Source organism: Elgaria multicarinata, chromosome 1 (assembly GCF_023053635.1).
Source record: "Elgaria multicarinata webbii isolate HBS135686 ecotype San Diego chromosome 1, rElgMul1.1.pri, whole genome shotgun sequence".
NCBI lineage: Eukaryota > Metazoa > Chordata > Lepidosauria > Squamata > Anguidae > Elgaria > Elgaria multicarinata.
In genome coordinates, this window is record NC_086171.1 from 28,024,040 (window position 1) to 28,045,415 (window position 21,376).

The following is a 21,376-nucleotide window of genomic DNA, read 5'->3' on the forward strand; positions in this document are numbered from 1 at the left end:
AGGCAACACACATTCAAAAGGGTTGGGCGGGACAAGAGCAGACAGACATCTTGGGTTCGGAGCCTGAGGCCATGGCTAGACCAGGCCTATATCCCAGGATCGTCCAGGGATCATCCCTGTGCATACAAATGACACACGGGATCCCGGGAGCAGGCAGGGGGATGACCCTTCCATTTGCCTGGGATAATCCTTAGGTCTAGCTAAGGCCTAAGATAAGCTAACACGTTCAAAGAGGGAAAGTTTCCTGTCTCTTCTACCGCTGTAACCACCTACCCCCAAAAGACTCTCTTGAGGGTGAGGAAGCCTGCTGAACAACTGGGATGGGATGAGACGAGTATCTTCATCTGATTAGCTTGTTTCCCAAACTTCAAAAGGCATATCTGAGATTCACCAGATCAAGAGATAATACAAAGACTTCGAAGAACAGATCCCACTCAGTGATAGATTTGCAAATCTTTACCAAGAATTAATGGTAAAGGCTTCAAGAATTAATGTATATGGGCAGTGATCTCTGAAACCTCTCTCAAGCCAGACAACACGATTAGTCAATAAAAATGTATTCTTTAATATATTATTGTGTTGTCTGGAGCAGCCTTCTATAACCTTCATGATGCCAATAACTTCTTTCTTAGTTTTGGACCTGGTCACACCACCATTCTCATTTTTCTCAATGTAATCAAGTTTGCCACTGATATACTAGTGACACCCAGATAGAGCTAAGTTAAGCTACAGGCTGCTTTCAGCACTTGAACGACCCACTTGTGGCAGCCTCCTTCCATTTCCAAGAATATATTCCATTACTCATCATTATCTCACAACGCATACATACAGAACTAGCCACACCAACAAGATACAATCAATTCTTATCGGTTCAACACATTACAATACATATTCTGCTATAGGGGTGGGTGGGGGTTGTTGGGGAAGGGGGAATTACCAGGATCATGCTTGGATCCTAAGATAAGCTAACCTAAGTTCATGGAAGGAAAGTTTGTTACTCACTCCTCCCAAGAAGTTCCCTGCACTTCATCACACATTGTTCAGGAGGCTCCCTGACCTTCCGTAGAGGTATTTAAAGTCCACAGATGGCTGCAGGGGGGAGGAGAGGATGGGAACTCTTGATGTGTGTTCTGCTCTTTGCTAAAAAGGATAGCATGCAAGCCACTGAATGGATGATAGCTGTAGTCACTGCTCACCTGCCCACAGAATTCACTGTTTTTTCCTTGAAAGAGACAGTGCGGACCATCTGTTTGATTGGGACAACCATGCAGCCCACTGATGCACACAATTTCTATGCAAGAACTATTACAATTAAAGCACACTGAGTCACAGAAAAGGAAGCAACATTATGCTTTGGCTTCTATTTTGTTTTTTGGAAGAATGATAACTAGACAAACCTCTACTTTTCATCTTAACTGCTAGTTTAGGTTTTATCTTCATTGTAGTAACTTATTACTATTAATTACTAATATTTTCTAGGTGCTATGCAGAGTATACAAGGTAAGACTATTTGTAGGTTTATGGTCCAGTGGACACGATACAAAAGGTGAAAGCATCAGGAAGTGAAGAGGCAAGCAGGTACTGAAGCCGGGTGTTCTTTCTGGCAGCAAAAGAGAAGCCAGCTTGCTGCAGCTGCTCCTGTTTTGGTTGATGGTTGGATTCATACAGGTCTCTCTCCCAGTAGCTGGACACCCTGGCCAGTGGCAGAGGCCAGAATGTGTTGCTCTACAGACTTAGGGCAACAGTTTTAGTACAGCGTTTTTTGGGAGGGAGAGGGAAACCATCTTGAACAAGCTAACTTTTGGCCCAAATCAGATGATGGCCAGAAGACAAGTAGTTTAACTGGATATTACAGTTAAATGTTTTTATCTGGTTGAGCTTTCATATTGTATTTTATATTATGGTTTTATACTGTTGTTTTATACTTTGAATGTTTTTAATTTTTGTGAACCGCTCAGAGAGCTCCAGCTATTGGGCGATATAGAAATGTAATAAATAAATAAAAATAAATAAATACAAAGCACACAAAGTTCAATTAAGAAGACTTTAAACATCAAGGCATCAAGCAGTAATTATGATTCAAGAAATCGTGAAGAAGAACAGAATCAACACAGTCCTTGTGAAGATGGAGAAATACCTGGTGTCTTCACCACATGGACAATGGCCTTGTTGTTTGCATCCACAGAGTATGTGAAATAAAACCAGCAGTCATCAATATCCTTCTCTTTGCAAAGTGTTGATGCATTATAGGTCCCGGGCTGTGGCAACTTATCTCTGTGGTCTACCAGCTCCATGGTAAAATGCGAACACTCTTCGTCACATCTCTCTTTCTTTTCTCCGTTGTTAAAAGCTTTGCACTGGATGCAATCCCTATTGCAGGCAAGAAACTCCAAAGTTCAGGTCTTTTAAAACTTCAGATGTTATTGTTCAAAATGGATTTGCAGACACATTTCCCTAACGATGCAGGAACTCTTCAGTTTTTGATGTTAGATCAGCGGTGCTAAACCTCTTTCAGCCAGAGGGACACATTCAATTTTGGAGAAGCTCTCGGGAGAGACATTCCAGTGGTGGGTGGGGCCGAAGGCAAAAGGGGGGGCCGAAGGCAAAAGGGGGGCACATTTCACATTTTAGTGTAAAATTTTGTCACTAATTGTGCCTTAGGGAAGGCACTGCAACCTTTACAATGGAGGGGGGAAACATGGAAAAACCAGGAATTCATTAAACGATCAGCAGTCAGGGAAAATGGGGTAGGACTTGGGGAAGAGGGCACGGCCATTGGGGGAACCCTGGAGAGGCCAGATTGGGTCTCCAAGCGCCTGAAGTTCAACACCCTTGCCGCTTTAGATGCTCTAACACCTTTTGCCTAATAATGGCAAATTTGACACTGGGCAGCAATTATCAGAAACCAATGGATCTAAGCTAGGTTTTTTCAGTAGTGGTCTCACCACTGCTTCCTTTAAGCTAGCAGGGACCCCCCTTTCCTCAAGGAGGCGTTACTCTCCTCCAAGATTCAAATACCTAGCTCAACCTGGGACGATTTCACAAGCCACATGAGCAAGAATCCAGAGAACAAGTGGTGGGCCTCAGTCCTCCAGAGTTGTTTGTCCATTTCCACAGGCTATACAAGCTGGGAGTTATCCCTGAAACATGACTAGATGGGAGTTCTGGTCAAATCCTGCTCCAACTCTGTTAAAACAACGGCATCTAAACCGCCCACAGAATAAGAGGAATTTAAGAGGGATTCTTAACTGTGTTTGGTCACATTTGTTATGAGCCTTTTGCCATTTGTGCTCTAGTCACCAGCCCTGTCATTTTATTGCCTTCAGCTCCCCAGTATACCAGGAGCTGATGTGGCTCTATGACTGCATCAAGGACGTTGGGGAGCAATCTTATTGATAACCATTAAAACCATTATAAAATTGAAGTAGCGAATTTTAGCTCCAGTGGAGGGGGTGGAAGTCAGAATTAAGCAAAAACTTCCCAAACATTTAAGTTCCTTATAGTAGAACTGGGTACATTAATATCCTAATGCAACTGTTTGCAAACATCCTCTTCCCTGTAGGAACAAAGTATTTTATCATAAAAACGAAGCCTTACTTGTGCTCTGCGCAGACGCCAGGACAGGTCTGACATATCTCACACGTCGGTCCCTGAAATTTGGAATCTGTGCAATTGCAGAGTCCACACTCACAGTTTCCTCTTCCGTTGCAGATCTGCCCATTTTTAGCTAGACATGGGGTAGTATCCAGGGGACATTCACAAGCAGAGCCTGTATAATTTGCCCAGCACTCACACTCACGGCATTTACATTCACCATGCCCTGCATTTAAAAAGAAGAAGAAAACTTTAGTACTGTATTTCATATATTATCTTGAAAAATTGTATGGCCTTAAGAGACTCCTGTAAATTTATATTAACTAAAGTCTGGTGAAAGCCTACAAGAAGCGCTACAATGTCTGTTTCTTTTTAGAGAAGTCTCTCTCCTTTTCACTAGTTGGTTCCATGTTAAAAGGGGTTCCAGAAAAGCAGGTATGAATGTTCTGTAATCTGCGAGCAGGCAATGTCAAGCTATTCTTATGTATTATTTGATATTTGCATTATAGCAATGCTCAGATCTCTCTGCCAAATTATGTCATCATTTTGCACTGTACTGCACAGCAAAACATAGCAGGCCAACAAGATATAGCCCTCAATATTAGGGACACATTAAAAAACAGACAAAAGATTGCACCCAAAGATTTCCTTTTCCAGCAGAAAGGGACCTTTTGATTCAACCCCTGGTTTCGGGCCTTCTATATAGGGTAACAAGGTCTGACCCTATATCTTCTACATGATGGCTTCTGAACAAGCCATCAACCCGCTGAAGGAAAGCAAATGTGTCAGCACTAGATAAATTCCTAACTCGATTCCTACTTCTCTCATCTACTGAATTCACTACCTATTTTATCATGGTAGTTTCAGGCTTGCCTCCACACTGTTTCGAAAGTACAGTTGATAGAAAAAGAATTACCTCCACAAATCAAACCATCAGATCGATCACAGTTGAAGTTATCACATTGGCAATACTGGCCAGAGTAGACTTCATTTGGATTCTCTCTCTTCTTGCACACACACTGCCCACAGATACATTCTCCGTTGTTACTACATATTTCTGAACTATTTGCTGGTCTACAGGTGCCTGACACATCTTCACTGTTTACTTCATCCATACTGCATTCACACTGTTTGCCAATACGTCCTGGTTTACACCTAAAATGGAAAATGGACCAAATGCTGAACTGTTAGAAACAGGATTCATGTAAGGATTTATTTTCAATGATATATCCTAAGAACAAAACTCACACAGAAGATATTAGTTTGTAAATATAGCAAACATTATTTGAAAAGAATGCTATGATTCACCCTAGAGCCACATGTTCAAGAGAAACAGTTCAGGGAAGCTATAACTCTTCTACTTTTATCATTAATTCATCAGGCACAACTAATCACTATAAAAAACATCAATGCTGACAGCTTATTCCAGAGGTGAAATAAGGCTGCTTGCTATGTGAGAGAAGCAACTGCAATTGGCACCTCCTGTTGAAGTGTCTTTTCCTACAGCATGCTACAAATAGACTCAATGACAGCCCACTATAGTTGCACTAAAGAAGTAGTACAAGGATGCAGAACATGTTTGTGCAAGAATGGGGTTAAGAGCAGGGAAAGGATAAGGGAGAGAAGAAAGCAAGGGATCAGGGAAAGGTTAAAAAAATGAATACAAATAAAAAGCAACGTGTCTATTTTCTGTGCATTCACATGACCAGTATGCAGACGTCGTCCCCCGTCCCTATCCCTCCCGAACTGGAGTGCAGTGCATTTTCTTCACCACTGATTCCACACACATTATTGATTGACGGAAGGGCTTTGAAAAAGACCTAAACTCAGTCACTCCCTTTTCTTCAAATTAATCACTGGAAGGGAGTGAAAGAAAGGGGTGGGGCGAAGAGGAAGAGAGAAAAAGTGAAAGAGGAGAGAGCTGAAGTAGGATGAGGAGGGATGTCAAAACAAAAAAGTTATCAGGGACACAGATGGAGAGAATGCAGAGTAGACTGGACAGAAGAGGGAACTCAGAGAATACAAAGAACAATAAAGCAGGAGGAAATGTGACAAGAGCTGAAGAATCAAGGGGAGGAGTGAAAAGGAGGAGAAGCAAAAGAAGTGAGAAAAAGGGGTGAGGAAGCATGGCAGGGCAAGGAGGGCACAGCTGACAATAGAAGAGACAGAGGCAGTGAGGTCAATTTTCAAAAGAGGCTGCTGCTGTTTATGGGGGCGGGGGGAAGGGAGCAGCATGGCCTACTGGATCGGCACCCTTTAATACCTGAAAGACGGGTGGGTGGATGTGTGTGTGTGTGTGTGAGAGAGAGAGAGAGAGAGGGTGGTGGCGGCTGCATTAGCCATGACAAGAGTTCAGTCACATAGCTTTTGAGTTAGGCAGTGTCTGCCCCACTTCATTGCTCCACCCTTCTGAACTCAGCCCAGTCACTGCCTCTATTCCTGGAGCCAGGTCTGAGCAAAGAGGAAGACACGTGCAGGCTGCGTTGTTGGGAAGCTGTTTCACTTAAAACATTGCTCCCTCACCCCAAAAATAGTTGTATCAGCACTGCCACATTCCAGATCAGACACGCCAGCTGAGGAACCATCCACTAAAGCACTTAGCGGAGCCACGTCTTCCTACCTTAAGGGTCAGGACAGACGGAATAGATCAGAAGGACGACCAAGCAGACATCACAGCTATTTCTCCTGGTTTTCCTTATTAAGGGCTAAGTAAGGTAGCAGCAATACCTGCCCAGGAGATTCTCAGCCAGGGAATGAACATCATGGCACCTTAAATTCTAAGGACAGCAACAACAAGTGCTGTGAGACTGACCCTTCTATGGTATCAGCAAGAGTGGCTGCCAATATTAGAAGTAATTGTCCTCATGTAAATCTGGCAGCAACTACACTGCCAAGTTTACGGGAATATGTGGGACTGAATGGGTCTCAGATTAATTGTTCTGTAAAATCCTTTAGTAATGCATTTTTCTTTTAATGTGAAATTGCTGTAAACCTTTACAAACATTCCAGAATTTTAAGGATAAAGAAGCCAATTTAGCTCCACAGAAGTGCTTTTCAGTGCTATTTCCTGACATAACCAAATAAGTTGGTTTTTGTTGTTGTTGTTGTTATTTTAACCTAAGGAATATTTTATTCTCTGCTACATATTTCTTTATGGGAAAACACAGTAAAGGTAATATTTGTGTACCTGCAAGCGCCACACTCAAATGTTCCATTTCCATAATGGCAATCCGGGCTGTCAGGAATTCCTTCATTGTGACATTCACATTCGCAGATGAACTCCAAATTAATTTCTACCTCTTCAGTGAAACCTAGTGGCTTAATTTTAATGGTTTCAGTTTGCCCTTTCTCTGGACACTGATTGGCTGTTACTTTAATCTCAAACCTAACCTGAAAGCAAAGTAAATGAACACTGTAAATGGACAATGTAAATTACTCTGAACAACTAATTTGGTCAAACTGATTAAAATAAAGAAGTTTAACATTTGTACAGGATCATGCTTGTGTTTGAGTCCTCTAAAACATGCACTGAAACAAACTCAAGGCACACACAATTCCAGCATAGGGAAAGTTACCTCATCTCCAATTGAAATGTTAGAGCACTTTCTTCCTTCATCTCCTGTACCGTTCACTCCATTCTTGCAGAAAGATTTATATTCAATTGCAACTTCTTTTGGTAGTTTGTTGTTTTCCAAAATAACTTCTGAAGACAAGGACTAACAAAATTTGAGCAATTAAGTCATACAATAAAGCATTTTTTTAAAGAGGACAGAAGAGAATCCAAACGAACATACATTCATCCCAAAATGTTTTTAATGAAGTGTTATCAAGAGACTGACTGTTCTCTATATATCTTGATTATTCACACAAAGCCAATGCAACTGCAATTTGGAAAACGGATCAAAGAGACTGGTTACATGTTTCTGTGGCTAAGGTCATGACTGCTGTTTCTCCTTTCCAAAAAAGCCAATCAACCAAAACATACACACTATGTTTGGCACATTTGTGAGCATGTACAAATTAAGTGTTAGCTTATTGCGAGTAATAAAATTTGGGAGGAAGGAGCTTTCATTTTCCTTGACTCTTAAGTAAGCCTACTAAAAGCTCTGTGAAGGGCAAGTTTTCTAGAAATATACAGATTCTAATTTCAGACCTATTGTTTCAGAACACTGTCCCTATTTACCAGAACCATGGAATACAGATGCAACCCTGTATAGGGTATTAAATAAAGTACCTTGCGTTCATTTTTTAGGGTCTATTTTCAACATATAACCTCCTCCTCCTCCTATATCTCAAATACCCTTAGATGTAAACCAGCTCTATTTTATCTAATGGCAATACTGAGATCAATGGCAATGACATATGGATTGAAGCCAGTGTAAAAACAGACAAAAAAAGGAAGCTCCTCACTGAAATGAACTTACATTATATGCGTCAATAATCAGCTGAATCACATTACTGGAGTTTGAAGAGAGTGTTCCCACGGCAGACTTTGGAATCAAGTTCTTCAACTCCTTTACATATGAAGAGTGAAAAATAACAACATTCAATTAAAATTGAAACGAGCACACAAATGTGTTGAAGTTATATTATAGCAGTAATGCTCTCTAAGACTGATATATTGCTTCAGGTTATGGACCTTGTGAAGCGGCTAGTAAGGCTAACTAATACATACACTAAAGCATGGCTGGGGACCGGAGGCCCTTCAGATGTCATAGGACTCCAATTTCCATCAGTCCCAGCCAGCCTGGCCAATGGTAAGGAACAATGAGAGTAGTAGTTCAACATCTGCAGCGCTATGGGGTCTTCGCTTCTGCACAAGGCTTTTCTTTGGTATAAATGCAGCTTCTCTTATTCAAGGGACTAGGACACGGGTGTCAAACCCCCTTCAGCCCAAGAAGCTCTTGGAGATGGCATTCCAGTGGCACTGGGACCAAAGGTACCATCATATTTGATCTTAAAGCTCTTACTGCCAGTAACTAAGACTTAAGATGCACATTGTAACCTATTAGAATGGGAGGGGGGATGTGGAAAAGCCAGGATATCACTAACCATTCGAGGAAAGGGGGCGGGGGGCTAGGAAAGGAAGCATGGCTGTCTGGGGAACCCCAGAGGGGCCCCAGGCTTGATGTTCTGCACCCCTGGGCTAGAAGGTTTCTGCTTCATAACCAGACATTAGGATAAACAAAACTGCTATTTACATAGATAACCCAGCAAATGCTGATAACATGCATATAACCCAGCTTTAAAGTCACAATTAAATATTTGTAAAGTTTCAAACACATGCCCCCCAAAATTATGTCACTTGATCTTTACCTTATAGATGGGTTGAAATTCTTGTGTAACAGCAAATATTATCTGAATATTATTGTCACTTAGCTTCTGAACAAGGTGAGCAATGGAGGGATAGTCCTAAAGAATGAAGTTTAGGTTACTTTAAGAAAATACGTTTTATACATATTTGGATCTCACACACAATACCTTCTCTATATACAATTTTCTACATAAGAGAAAACATGAAAGTCAAACACTGTTGGTTCCAGATTAAGGGTAGTATCCTATGGGGCACTGCATGCAGGACCAGCCCTGCTGACCACAGTCTGCACACGGCCCCTACCACACATGGCTGTGAAAGGTTGTGTGACTTGCCCTTTCCTCATATTTTCATGCATGTTGGGACTTGTCCGCGGAAGGCGCGGACCTGCGCACACATGGATCAGAGCCCGGTGGGTCTTGGCCATGCACAACAAACGGCCCCTATAGGATACTACTCTTAGTCATATTTAGACTAACTGAAATCCATGGCACTTAAGTTAGTCAAGTCCCATTCATTTCATTAGGTCTACTCCAAGTATGACTAAAACTGGAATCTGGGATTTTTATTGATGTTTTAAAATCCCTTTATATTTTTTATATAAATGATTTTACAGTATTTTATTATACTGTAATTTTAGGGTTTTAATTTTTGTAAACAACCCAGAGTTCTTTGGCTACTGAGTGGTATAAGAACATAAGAAGAGCCATGCTGGATCAGACCAAGGGTCCATCCAGTCCAGCACTTTGTTCACGCAGTGGCCAACTAGCTATTGACCAACAAAGCAGGACATGGTGCGACAGCACTCTCCCACCCATGTTCCCCAGCAACTGGTGCACACAGGCTTACTGACTCTGATACTGGAGGCTGCACTTAGCCATCAGGACTAGTAGCCATTGTTAGCCTTTTCCTCCAGGAATTTATCCAACCCCCTTTTAAAGCCATCCAAATTGGTGGCCATCACCACATCCTGTGGTAATGAATTCCATAGTTGAACTATGGGCTGTGTAAAGAAGTACCTCCTTTTATCTATCCTGAATCTCCTGCCAATCATGGGATGACCCAGGTTCTAGTATTATGGGAGAGGGAGAAAAATATCTCCTTATCCACATTCTCCATACCATCCATAATTTTGTATGCCTTTATTAGGTCTCTCCTTAGCCTCCTTTTTTCCAAGCTGAACAATCCCAGCTGTTGCAACCTTCCCTCATAGGGAAAATGCTCCAGCCCCTTGATCATTTCACTTGCCCTTTTCTGCACTTTTTTCAGCTCTTCAATGTCTTTTCTTAGGTGTGGTGACCAGAACTGTACACATCAGAACTATTCTAAGTATGGTTGCACCGTAAATTTGTATAAAGGCAGTATGATACTGGCAGATTTATTTTTAATTCCTTTTCTTATAATGCCTAACATGGAGTTTGCCTTCTTTACAGAGGACTAATACTGAACTGACATTTTCATTTGTAATAAATGAAATGTGTCAGTTGCAGTGAACTTAGGTTCACCACTTTGCCACTAACAGCCATTCAAGGTAGTGATGAAGCTGGAACTAGCTATAGCATAGGATACTATATACAGATTGCTTAAATAATATATTTGTTAATGTGGTGTGGCCTTTAACAACTGCACATTCCCGGCATTTAGCAGCTTGTGTGAACATGAAAAGCCCTCAACACAACATATAGAGCCCAAAGGTGTATATGTGTGTGTGTGAGTTACACACACACGCGCGCACACACACACAGAGCCATGTTAAATATCCCATTAAGCATACTTACATAATAATGGCTCATTGTATACATGTTATCATTTAAATGACACCGTCCATCATTTGGTAAAACAATTCCTCCAAGTTTCCCATCTCCAGCAAAGTGGAATCCAGCATCCGTAGAAAATACCAACAGCCGAGTGACATTTCTCCATCCGATTTTTGACTTCAGAAAAAGAAGAATTTTATTACAAGTTATTTTAAATTTTAATTTAATGCTTGGTATATGTAGTGAAAGAATATGTCAGCAGACACAACTGAGAAAGACATGCTCAGCACTCCTGTGTATTTTTAGCATTTGGAAACACATAAGCTCCTCTCCTACCCCTACTATAAAGTTGTAGATATGGCAGCGGCTTCAAGGAGTACCTTCAATGACTTAAAATAGTAATACAGTAAGAAGCTACTGTGCAAGCATTCTGAAGTCACTGCTGGGATGTGTTGGCACTAGGAGGCAGCTGTTACCAGCATGATTCAATGAGATCAAGAGGCTTGCTGAAATGGCTATGTAACCTTTGCTACTGGACCTTTTCTGACTCAGAAAACCTCAAGCTAAGATTGGGGAGAGGGGGAGAAAAATTCCACTTGTACATTCCACTTGACTGCCCAAAGTTATCTGTAAATTGCTAGTTGTATTCTAGCACCAGCCATCATGCTACTTGGAAATCCAAGATCCCAGGCCTGCTCCAGGGTTTTGCTTGTAACTTTAGCAAAGTGTGCGTCTGGAGGGAAAAAACAACCATGAGCCAAATCCTCTAAAAACACACTGCTGGCAAGCAGCTACTTGAAACAATGGGCTTTGGGGCACTTCGTTGAATTGAAATATCAGCAGCTAGACCTTATGGGAGTGCAAGAACCCCCCCCCCCAAAAGGTATAGAACAAAACAGGAAAAAGAAGCCTGCAGGTTATCGCCTGATCCCTAGAAAATAATTAAACGTGCTCAATTTTACTCACATTAGGGGGAAAATAAATATGTCACATCCTAAGCATGTTTATTCAGAATTAAGACTCAGTCTTAAAGCACCGTCATATGCATGCTGGGTGTCACAGGATATATATTTTTAGTCTAAACAGTGTAGGATTTTGCCTTTAGATGATAAAAAAATGTGCAATCGATTAAAATCCCACCATGTTAATGGAAGTAGCTCATGGAATGTATCCTTTTAAAATGATGCTGACTGAGCATGGATTTTAAACTCCATCTCACTAATCCTCCCCACTTTTGCTACAATTAATGGTGATGTGTTTCTTTTAACATTTAAGTAAAGACTTTACTTCTTTTAAATATATCAAAACTTCTGGAAGAGAGAATGTTCTTGATCCTTCCACAACCCAATAAGGCTCAAGATCTGATCAAGATCTGCATTGCATGAAATGTATATGGAGGGTCCTGGCCATGCCTTCCTCCAATCTTCTAGGAAAGAGGAACGTTTCTTCTTCTGCTCCCTTCTATTTTCTATTTTAGGTCATCTTTTTTAATTAAAAAAAAACAAAAAAAACATTGATTTTCTATTGGCAAATGGGAAAAAGAAGGCATGAATTAAGAAGGGTCAATGACTTTCCATGCAAAAAGTCTCACTGGCATCTTCCGTTTCAAAGTCACCAGTCAGAATAGACACAATGGTCTGGTTCAGATAACGTGCTAAACCATGTTGCTTAACCACAAAATGGTTAAGGGAGTGCATTAACTTTAATTCATTCCCTTAACCATTTTGTGGTTAAGCAGCATGGTTTAGCATGTTGTCTGAACCAGGCCAATGCTGGCCTATTCGGTCAGATTCTGTATATGCAGCTTCATGGTGTTCATGTCTTTGAATTCAAAGTTTAGTTTTTCTGCTACAAATCCATGCGGACATGCCTATAGTTGATTGTGTTAAGGATGCCCATTGGCTTTAACTATTGATAATGTTTCTACTGCTGTTATGGCCTGTGGTTAAACCATATGCCATAATGTATGTAGTTTTTTAACCCTAGTTTTATTTCAACTTTTGTTTTATATTATTTAGAACATCAGGTGTATTTTGTACTTGCTATTTACTGTGTAATCTGTACAGCACCATGTACATTGATGGTGCTATATAAATAATAATAATAATAATAATAATAATAATAATAATAATAATAATAATAATAATACTTTCTAATAGTTTATAGAAAGACAAATACAAGTGTAGTTCTCACTCAACACTTGTGTTATATAGACACAACTTGTAAGTGGATAAATACAGAGATACCTGGTCTGCTTTTCTTGAAACCTTTGTATAACTCTCTCCCTCTCCCCCATTTTTTAAAATGAACAGTACACAAGAGGGAAACTGATGATAATCCTATATATTTAATGTACATTTTCCCCCTGTTTTCACAATGTATTTTCTGTTATATTTTGCCAATATTCACAATAAAAAAGGGGGGAACATTTGTGTCCAAGAGGAAAAGCAAACAAGTTTTGTGTGGCGAATTGTAACTTAATAGATTTATTCAATCTGAAAGAGAACTACTAGGATACAAGTCAAGTACTTAACAATAATATTGAAAATGAAAACTTACACCACAAACAGCAACTTGCATTATTGCATCAAATCCACCTTCTGGAGAATCCAAATTGCCAGAAATTTGTTGACCACCTACAAGTTCATTGAACAGTTTTCCATTGCTGGTAAAGTTGAGAACATTTTTGTAGCTGAAAGGACTTGTACAGTTAGCTTCAGCTGAACATGGGTTCTTGATTTTGGCAGGTGTGGTACTGATATAAGGCATTACAGTTTTTTCAACAAAAGACCCAAAACCTAAGACAAAGGGGGAAAAAGTAGAATGGAATTCTCTAGAACAGTGGTTCTCAGTGCAGTAGAAAGCTCTATGGGAGAAGCAGGCAAGGAACTGGGCAGGTTGTGCTTCTCCCTGAGACAATCCCCTCTTCCATCAAGAAACCATAGGAAGTTCGGCCTACCAGAAGAGAGGTATTAGGAATGAGAAAGTTCAGAAGGGACAGATGCCATCCTTAATATGGTTTACACCAAATATCTTCTACCCAGGAGCTACTCTTTGAAAAACCAATGAGATTATTGGACTGCTGTGCAGGCATGTGTGTGTGTGTGTGCTCGTTTGCATATATAGTGCTCGTTATCATAACGCAACAGGGAACCTAGCCTGGAAGGAATGCGATAAAGCAGGACTGTGTAAATTCAAAATCAAAATTATGCGACAAGATAATCTTAATTCTTTGTTAAAGGATTAAGCCTGCTACCTTTATCTTTTTAACCTTAGTGGAGATTCTCAGAAGCTTACAGGAATACCCAAAACCAAATTCCATGTTTGACAGAATCCACACAGTCCTGACAAAAAAGTCAGCAGGATATGTTATGCTGCAGTTTTTTAAGTGCAACTTATTTCTCCACTTTAGGGAGACCGCTGTGAAAACAATGATAATCTTTGCTCTATACTGACTTGCTGATATAACCTCCTGAAGATTCTCATGTTTCAATTGTCCAAATTCATTTTAAACCTGCAACTTTAAGAATGCAACTTTAAGAATGCACTTTCTTTCTGATTCAGAACGTCCTCCTCTACTGACTGAGTCAAGGTGCAATCCTATGCATGTTTAGACAGAAAAACATTCTAGAACACGTACAGGATTGTATCCTAAATCATATTTACACTTCTGAGCAAATGCATATTATACAATATGTTATACTAAAGATGGAAGTCTTTGTTTTTACTTTAAAGTTTACAAACAAAATTCTCACCAATTCGAAAATCTGAAGTTATATTCTTCATTTTAGTCATCAGAGAAGTTCCAAGACTTTTGACATTCTCTAAGTCATCTTTCATGGAGTAAGACAGATCCATAAGGTAATAAAGATCAATAGGATAATCTTCAGCTCTCTTAAATTTTAATGACAATGTCTGTGGTTCCCCTAATTCAACAAAAAGGAAACAAGAGCTAAGCTAAAATTCCATAATATTAGCACAGTGTAAATTCTGTGACACATACAAATGTCTTAACAATGGGAGTTCTTCCACCCAGATCCTAAAACTGATATCAAATAGAAATCAACTTGAAACAAAGAAGTTAACAAGCTGCTAGATTTCTTTCGGATTTCTAGACTTCATCTCCTACCACTGGAAGGTTAATTATCTCGGAAAGGACGCTCAGATGTGAAGATACAAGTAAAAGCTACCACTAAGAAACATGGCCACGTTATTCAACAACCATGTTCTCACATTTAGAAGCTGCACAAATAGACAGCAAATTAACTATAGGTGGGCAAAATATCACTGAAAACACTCTGGCTAGCAATTCAGCGAAAGCGCTAAAAAGAGGCAAGCGCTGGTGCTTCAGAAATCATATAAAAGTTGTTTTATTGGTTTATATCCAAACGTGCTCTGCTCAATGTTGCGGACTACTTGTCCTTTGTCAGGAGCTGGAAACAGTTGCTGTGCTAGCAGGAGCTACTGTAACACAATGGTTTTCTAATCTGCAGTTATGCTGCTATAGTTTACCGCGTTCTGTGTTGAAGCTGAAATAGCTATCAGCACAATTAGAGTTCTAATCAACAGCATCACCCATAAATTGCGGTGATGTATAATTATCACTATTCAAGCACAATCCACTGTCTTGTGTTACTTTTCTTGCTTTTCAAATTGATGTATTTCAACATAACTTCTTTTAGGAATGCTAACATATAATGAAATTGTGCAAACTTTTAAAAATATTTCTTAAATATTTTCCCACCGAACAACCACTGTTAGTTCTCATTCACATTTACTGCTTCCAGTAAGAACCATCTTCACATCTGCCTCCTCTTTAAAGTATTATTTATTTATTTATTTATTACATTTCTATACCACCCAATAGCCGAAGCTCTCTGGGTGGTTCACAGTATTTGCTTTAATATTTTCTAACAGTAAACCATTTCCATTTACCATCTCATTGTAACATCCCAGACAGCCTTTGTTTTTGTTTTTAAAAAGCAGATTACTAATTAGTTTTTAACAGTGGTAAGCGCTGAGGTAGGACTGCAAATATGGATATGGAGTTGTGTCCAATTGTGTCCTTCTGCTCATGGAAGGCTCTTTGATCTAGCAGAGGTTTCCAGGAATAGAACGGGAGGAAGGTTATTTTTGGTGAATCCCCCTTCCCTCTCCAGTCATCCACATATCCCCAAAATATACTCCAGATGGTTGGGGAACTCTTTAGAAAAGCGTGGGACACTGCAGGGCAAAGGGGCAATTTGCAACAATAATTTGCAACAGTTTAATTCTTTTTAAAATTGTATTATAAATAAAAATAAAGTTCATAAATATTTGCAAGTGTACTGGTGAAAGAAAACGTTCAAGCATTCAATTTATCTTGAAAGCTAATTACAGCAATGCAAAACGGAAACTGTAAAAGGCGCTATGGAGACAGCATATTTTTTTTCAGAAGAATACACAGAAAATCAAGACATTGTTTAAGAATAAATAGATATTTGAATCTTCTGAAGTGCAATTTTGTCCATCATGAACTTACTATGGCTTTCCCAATAAGAACTTCCACGGCATTTTTGAGGCTTCTCCCCTCTGTGACCTGCAATTATTTTTTCTTGAAATCAACACAGGCTAATTGAGGATAGGGGGGATTTAAAGTGCCCTCAATTTGACATGTAATTTACCTGCTAAAAATGCCCAATGAATAGTTTATGTAACTCAGTAATCTGCCTTTCTTCATCCTAGCTCAAAAGGGGAGTTTCTCCTCACTGGGACCTAATTAACATAGAAATGCACCTGCAACTTAGAGCCTAAGCCTCTCAGTTTAGGTATGTTTTGTTTCCCCCAAAATTATAGTACTAAGACTGCCAGAACAGCTGTAGGATGTCCCCACAACTTGTTCATGAATGCATGTACATGAATATCTGACAGTGCTAGCAAGCTGCCTCTAGCTGTGATAGGACAGGAGGATTTCTTCTGTATCATGTACCTCTAAATGGATCTCAGAGGCAAAAGGGGAAAAAGACAGGGAGGGGGCAATGCAGATGCCAAAACACTGCAGTAATATACTACCAGCAAAATCCTTTTTCATAGTGGCGTTAGCTAGACCTAAGGTTTATCTCGGGATCGTCCCTGTCTGCTCCCAGGATAGCCTGTGTGTCATTTACATAAACAGGGATGACCCTGGGACAATCCCGGGATAAACCTTAGGTCTTGCTAAGGCCATTGTTAAATTTACTACAGGAGTAGAATATTCCTGATTAGTCAATCCCTTAATTTTTCCAATGAAAAACAGATGTTTTGTTACATTTGGGGTTTTACCACCATCATTACCAACATTACCTTCTATCCATCTTCTCCTGTCACTCCCAAACTGCCATCCTGTTTTGACAATTTGTAGAGGATACACATTCTGTGTTTTGTTTCAGCAGTTCCAGAGCACATCCAATGTGACAATAGCAAAGTATTTCCCAAATTATACCAAAATTATTTAGGAAATTCTATCAGTCGAGAAATTATCTGATGCCATGTTTTATGAAGGCTGGACATTTAAAAAACTTCTGAATAATGCAACTTTATTCAGGCACAAGTATATGCCTATTAAAAGACATTGGAATCACCCTTGTGCCTAAAATTGTTCAAGGCAACATACTTAACATACTTAAGTCTTAAGCCTTCACAGACTTAGATAAAACTACAATAAACACATGGCTGAAACAATAAGCTAGTTGAAATTACTTCTTGGATTGTCTTGGCTGATGACGATCCAAGAAGTAATTTTAGATATGTGTTGTCTGTGGTTTTATGTAAATATCTTTCTTTTTGTATTTTGTATAATGTGTTTTTAATAGTTTTTAATTTTTGTAAACCGCCCAGAGAGTTTTGACTATGGGGCAGTATAAAAATGTCATAAAACGTAGTAAATGATATGAAATAAACTCAGAATAGGAAAAAATTCATAACAATCACAGAAACTGAAAAACAAAACCAGCAAAATGATTTATGGACAGGCCATATCTTTCCTGATTTCCCCCCACTCCAATCCTTGAAGTTAGATTTAAAAATAATAACCTTGAAAGCATTGCTACGATGAACAGCAAAAAACTCAGAGTACGACATCATTAAAAACCTTACCTATCCTTAGCTTCAAGAGTGCTTGCTGTGGTTGAATCTGGGTAATGTCTTCCGGCCGAAGATTCTCAGCAGCTCCTTTGACACGATTTGTCACTTCCTTGTTTTTGAGCATTTCTTTGGAACCTCTGGGATTTTCTATTTCATCATGAGGGCAGCCCTTACTTTTTAAAACTTCGAAATCATCACATCGTGCTGCAGTAGATTCTCCTTCTTGTAAGAAGGTCTGACAAATTGAAGATCGGGTTCAAAAAACTGTTTTAAGTTACATGCACTCATTTCCAACTATATACTATTGTCTTGCTAAATTTTAGATATAGCCCAAAATGCATAGAAATACCATTTTTCCTTTGTAAAATCCAAACCTGATTTTAGCTTTTAAAAAGCATGTGTTGCAAGATTTGCCAAAGGAAAAAAATCTACTTCAGTAAATGAATATTTTCATCAGTTCGTCATCTTTTACTGCATATAATTATGATTTTAATACTGAAACACATAATTGTTCTAATGCCTGGGTGCTTTCTAATGACACTTTTATCGCACCATTGTCCTGTCTCATTTATCGAATTTTACAGGGGGGAGTTGATGTTGTCTTCCACCAATAAACCCACTGTATTGTCCTACCATTTCTTCCAGCATTTTTGTCACTGTAGAAAATCAATTAAAGAGAAAAAGATGCAATACCTGCATAATGCTGCTATCTAGCAGCACAATTTCAAAGCACTTCTGTTGTAGTTTTACTATTTTTAATATTCTTGGCTGCTTTGAAGATCATTGCTTGAAAACGGCATAAAATCAATTTTAATGGAATACTGTTCATATTAAATTTAACTAAATTTGCAGTAGATGATTATGATATAGTAATACCAATTTAGAATTCCATGTTTTTAAGAAATGTGAGGCAGAGCGGGGCTTGACAGATTCTGCATCTATCACCTGACTAGGCAAGAATACTGGAGGAAGGACAAAGATATAAGAGCCAAGAATTAGGAAACCTTGGAAAAGACAGGAAACAACTGTAGGATGGGCCATAACGGTATGGCCTCTGGAGAGATGCCATACTGCAGCGGGGTAGGCAGGGACCATATTCTACAAAGAAGTAGAGGCCAGAAGAATGAGCTCACAGTCCCAGGAGTGGGGCATGTGGAGCAGAAGTGCTGAAGCAGAACCTGGCTGGCTGGGTTCATGCCAGGAGTGAAAGCTGGAGAAAGGCCATGGCAAGAACCGGACTGCAAAAACACCACGAACTGAAAGATTACCCAGCTGTGGCTATTAGTGGGAAGAAATGATATCCCACAGGCAATCACTGAGCCTGGAGCTCAAGAGGAAGATGAAACTCCAAATAGTGATTCTGGGTGAGGGGCCTACGCACCGCAGAGATATGGTGCAGCTAACCACTGACAGTAAACCTATAACCAAGGATATTTTTGTTCAACCTTCTAGTGTGTCTAAAGGACATGAGGGAGCCCTTTAGACACGCTACCTGCTGCAAGGACACATGTATATTTGTCAAGCTTGAGAGGTGCCAACATTCCTTATCTCTGTGAAAGGAAGTGTAATACATGCACCTAAAACCTTAACAAGAACAGAAGAACCTGACTTATACCAGGTCAGATTCTTTGTCCATTTAGTCCAGTGTCCTCTACTCAAACTGGTAGCATCTTTCTATTTATTTATTTATTTTATTTATTTATCATACTTATACCCCGCTCCTCAGCCAAAAAAGGCTCTCGGAGCGGCTTACACTTAGCAAAAAAGACAGTCCCTGCCCTCAGGCTTACAATCTAATAAAGACATGACACACAAGGAAAAGGAGTCAAGGAGAGAAGGAAGGAGGAGAGAGAAAGAAAGAGAGAGAGAGAGAGAGAGAGAGAGAGAGAGAGAGAGAGAGAGAGAGAGAGAGAGTCCAGCAGGAGCAGGCCCCGATGTTACTTCTGCCTGCTCCTGTCCCCTCGGTCCTTCTTCTTCCCCACAGGGCCAAGATGGCAGTTTGCCCTGTGGGGGGGGGGGGGGAAGAGTCCAGCAGGAGCAGGCCCCGATGTTACTTCTGCCTGCTCCTGTCCCCTCGGTCCTTCTTCTTCCCCACAGGGCCAAGATGGCAGTTTGCCCTGTGGGGGGGGGGAAGAGTCCAGCAGGAGCAGGCCCCGATGTTACTTCTGCCTGCTCCTGTCCCCTCGGTCCTTCTTCTTCCCCACAGGGCCAAGATGGCAGTTTGCCCTGTGGGGGGGGGGGGGGGAAGAGTCCAGCAGGAGCAGGCCCCGATGTTACTTCTGCCTGCTCCTGTCCCCTCGGTCCTTCTTCTTCCCCACAGGGCCAAGATGGCAGTTTGCCCTGTGGGGGGGGGGAAGAGTCCAGCAGGAGCAGGCCCCGATGTTACTTCTGCCTGCTCCTGTCCCCTCGGTCCTTCTTCTTCCCCACAGGGCCAAGATGGCAGTTTGCCCTGTGGGGGGGGGGGAAGAGTCCAGCAGGAGCAGGCCCCGATGTTACTTCTGCCTGCTCCTGTCCCCTCGGTCCTTCTTCTTCCCCACAGGGCCAAGATGGCAGTTTGCCCTGTGGGGGGGGGGGAAGAGTCCAGCAGGAGCAGGCCCCGATGTTACTTCTGCCTGCTCCTGTCCCCTCTTTCTAGTGTCCCAGGAAGAGCATTCTCTGCCATCACCTGCAGAAACTACACTGTAGATGTCAGGGATTGAACCCAGGACCTATTGCATGCAAAGCATGGCCTCTGCCCCTGGGCTACGGACCCTCACCAAAATTTTAAAGGTACTGCAGCTTGATCTCTCCCAGCAGTTTGAACTATGGACCTTGAGCACACCAGGTGGGGTCCTGAGGTAGCATACATAAAGCAGTTCATCCAAGACTGGAATGGATCAGTGCGTCATGCTGCATGATGGTTTAAAGGAACGGAGCTCCAAGACAATATCTGGCATTCCCCCCCCCCCCCCGCACAAAAAGAACCACTGGTATATACAATAGCATACATTTTCATGCTTTATCACTTTTACATACACGGATGTGGCTCATAGCGATTCCTGTAATTGCTGGAGAAGTGTGGCCAGTTTGACAGGAAATGCTGCTGGAGCCCAGGAAGTAGGAGGAAAGTTCCAGTGGCAAAACAAATAACGTATTATGCAAACCACTCATGTGCCTTTGCACTGGCATGGGAAAGAAACTGTTTAGCATTAATAAGAAGCAGAAACAAAGTGATCAAGTTAAGGTCTGCATTTTCTGCCATGAACATACAACCCTGCATGGAGATATTTTTTGGAAACAGAAGCAGGAATCAATTTAGCAGCTCAGTGAGGCCTAGGCTGTAAAACGTCTGCATTTCAGACTGCACATTAGCGTTTCTGTGAGGGATTGCTCCTCTATACAAGAACACATTTTCAGAAGCATGATTCCATCCCTCGCTGCAACCCGAGATAGTTCTGCCCATACAAAGTTTACCAGTTCTATGAAACTAGGCTTAGGAATGAACTATCACAACTTAGCACTTTTTAGAATTCTAATTAGATTTAAAATGCACATAAAATTCTCTGTTTCCCTGCCCACCTGCTTTGTCTGCATCTAAAGTTACTGACCTTGTAATGTCACCAGGAGAATA

General features: G+C 40.7%; 2 protein-coding genes across 3 annotated transcripts in view; one reads left to right on the plus strand and one right to left on the minus strand.

Moving 5' to 3' along the window:
- Positions 1-1,828, plus strand: part of LOC134398138 (restin homolog) — a 79,869-nt gene extending 78,041 nt beyond the window's left edge. The window contains exon 34 of the mRNA XM_063125408.1: positions 1,480-1,828. Within this exon, the coding sequence (XP_062981478.1) occupies positions 1,480-1,550 (71 nt within the window). The 3' untranslated portion in view covers positions 1,551-1,828. The remainder of the gene's footprint in view (positions 1-1,479) is intronic.
- ITGB1 (integrin subunit beta 1) overlaps positions 1-21,376 on the minus strand; it is a 51,922-nt gene that overhangs the window by 5,367 nt on the left and 25,179 nt on the right. For both annotated transcript variants that reach the window (XM_063125496.1, XM_063125504.1), the window contains exons 4-14: positions 17,779-18,001; positions 14,421-14,591; positions 13,225-13,463; positions 10,687-10,842; positions 8,911-9,006; positions 8,019-8,108; positions 7,170-7,310; positions 6,782-6,984; positions 4,511-4,749; positions 3,598-3,820; positions 2,138-2,370 (exon numbers count right to left, since the gene is read on the minus strand). In XM_063125496.1, the coding sequence (XP_062981566.1) occupies positions 2,138-2,370; positions 3,598-3,820; positions 4,511-4,749; positions 6,782-6,984; positions 7,170-7,310; positions 8,019-8,108; positions 8,911-9,006; positions 10,687-10,842; positions 13,225-13,463; positions 14,421-14,591; positions 17,779-18,001 (2,014 nt within the window). The remainder of the gene's footprint in view (positions 1-2,137; positions 2,371-3,597; positions 3,821-4,510; positions 4,750-6,781; positions 6,985-7,169; positions 7,311-8,018; positions 8,109-8,910; positions 9,007-10,686; positions 10,843-13,224; positions 13,464-14,420; positions 14,592-17,778; positions 18,002-21,376) is intronic.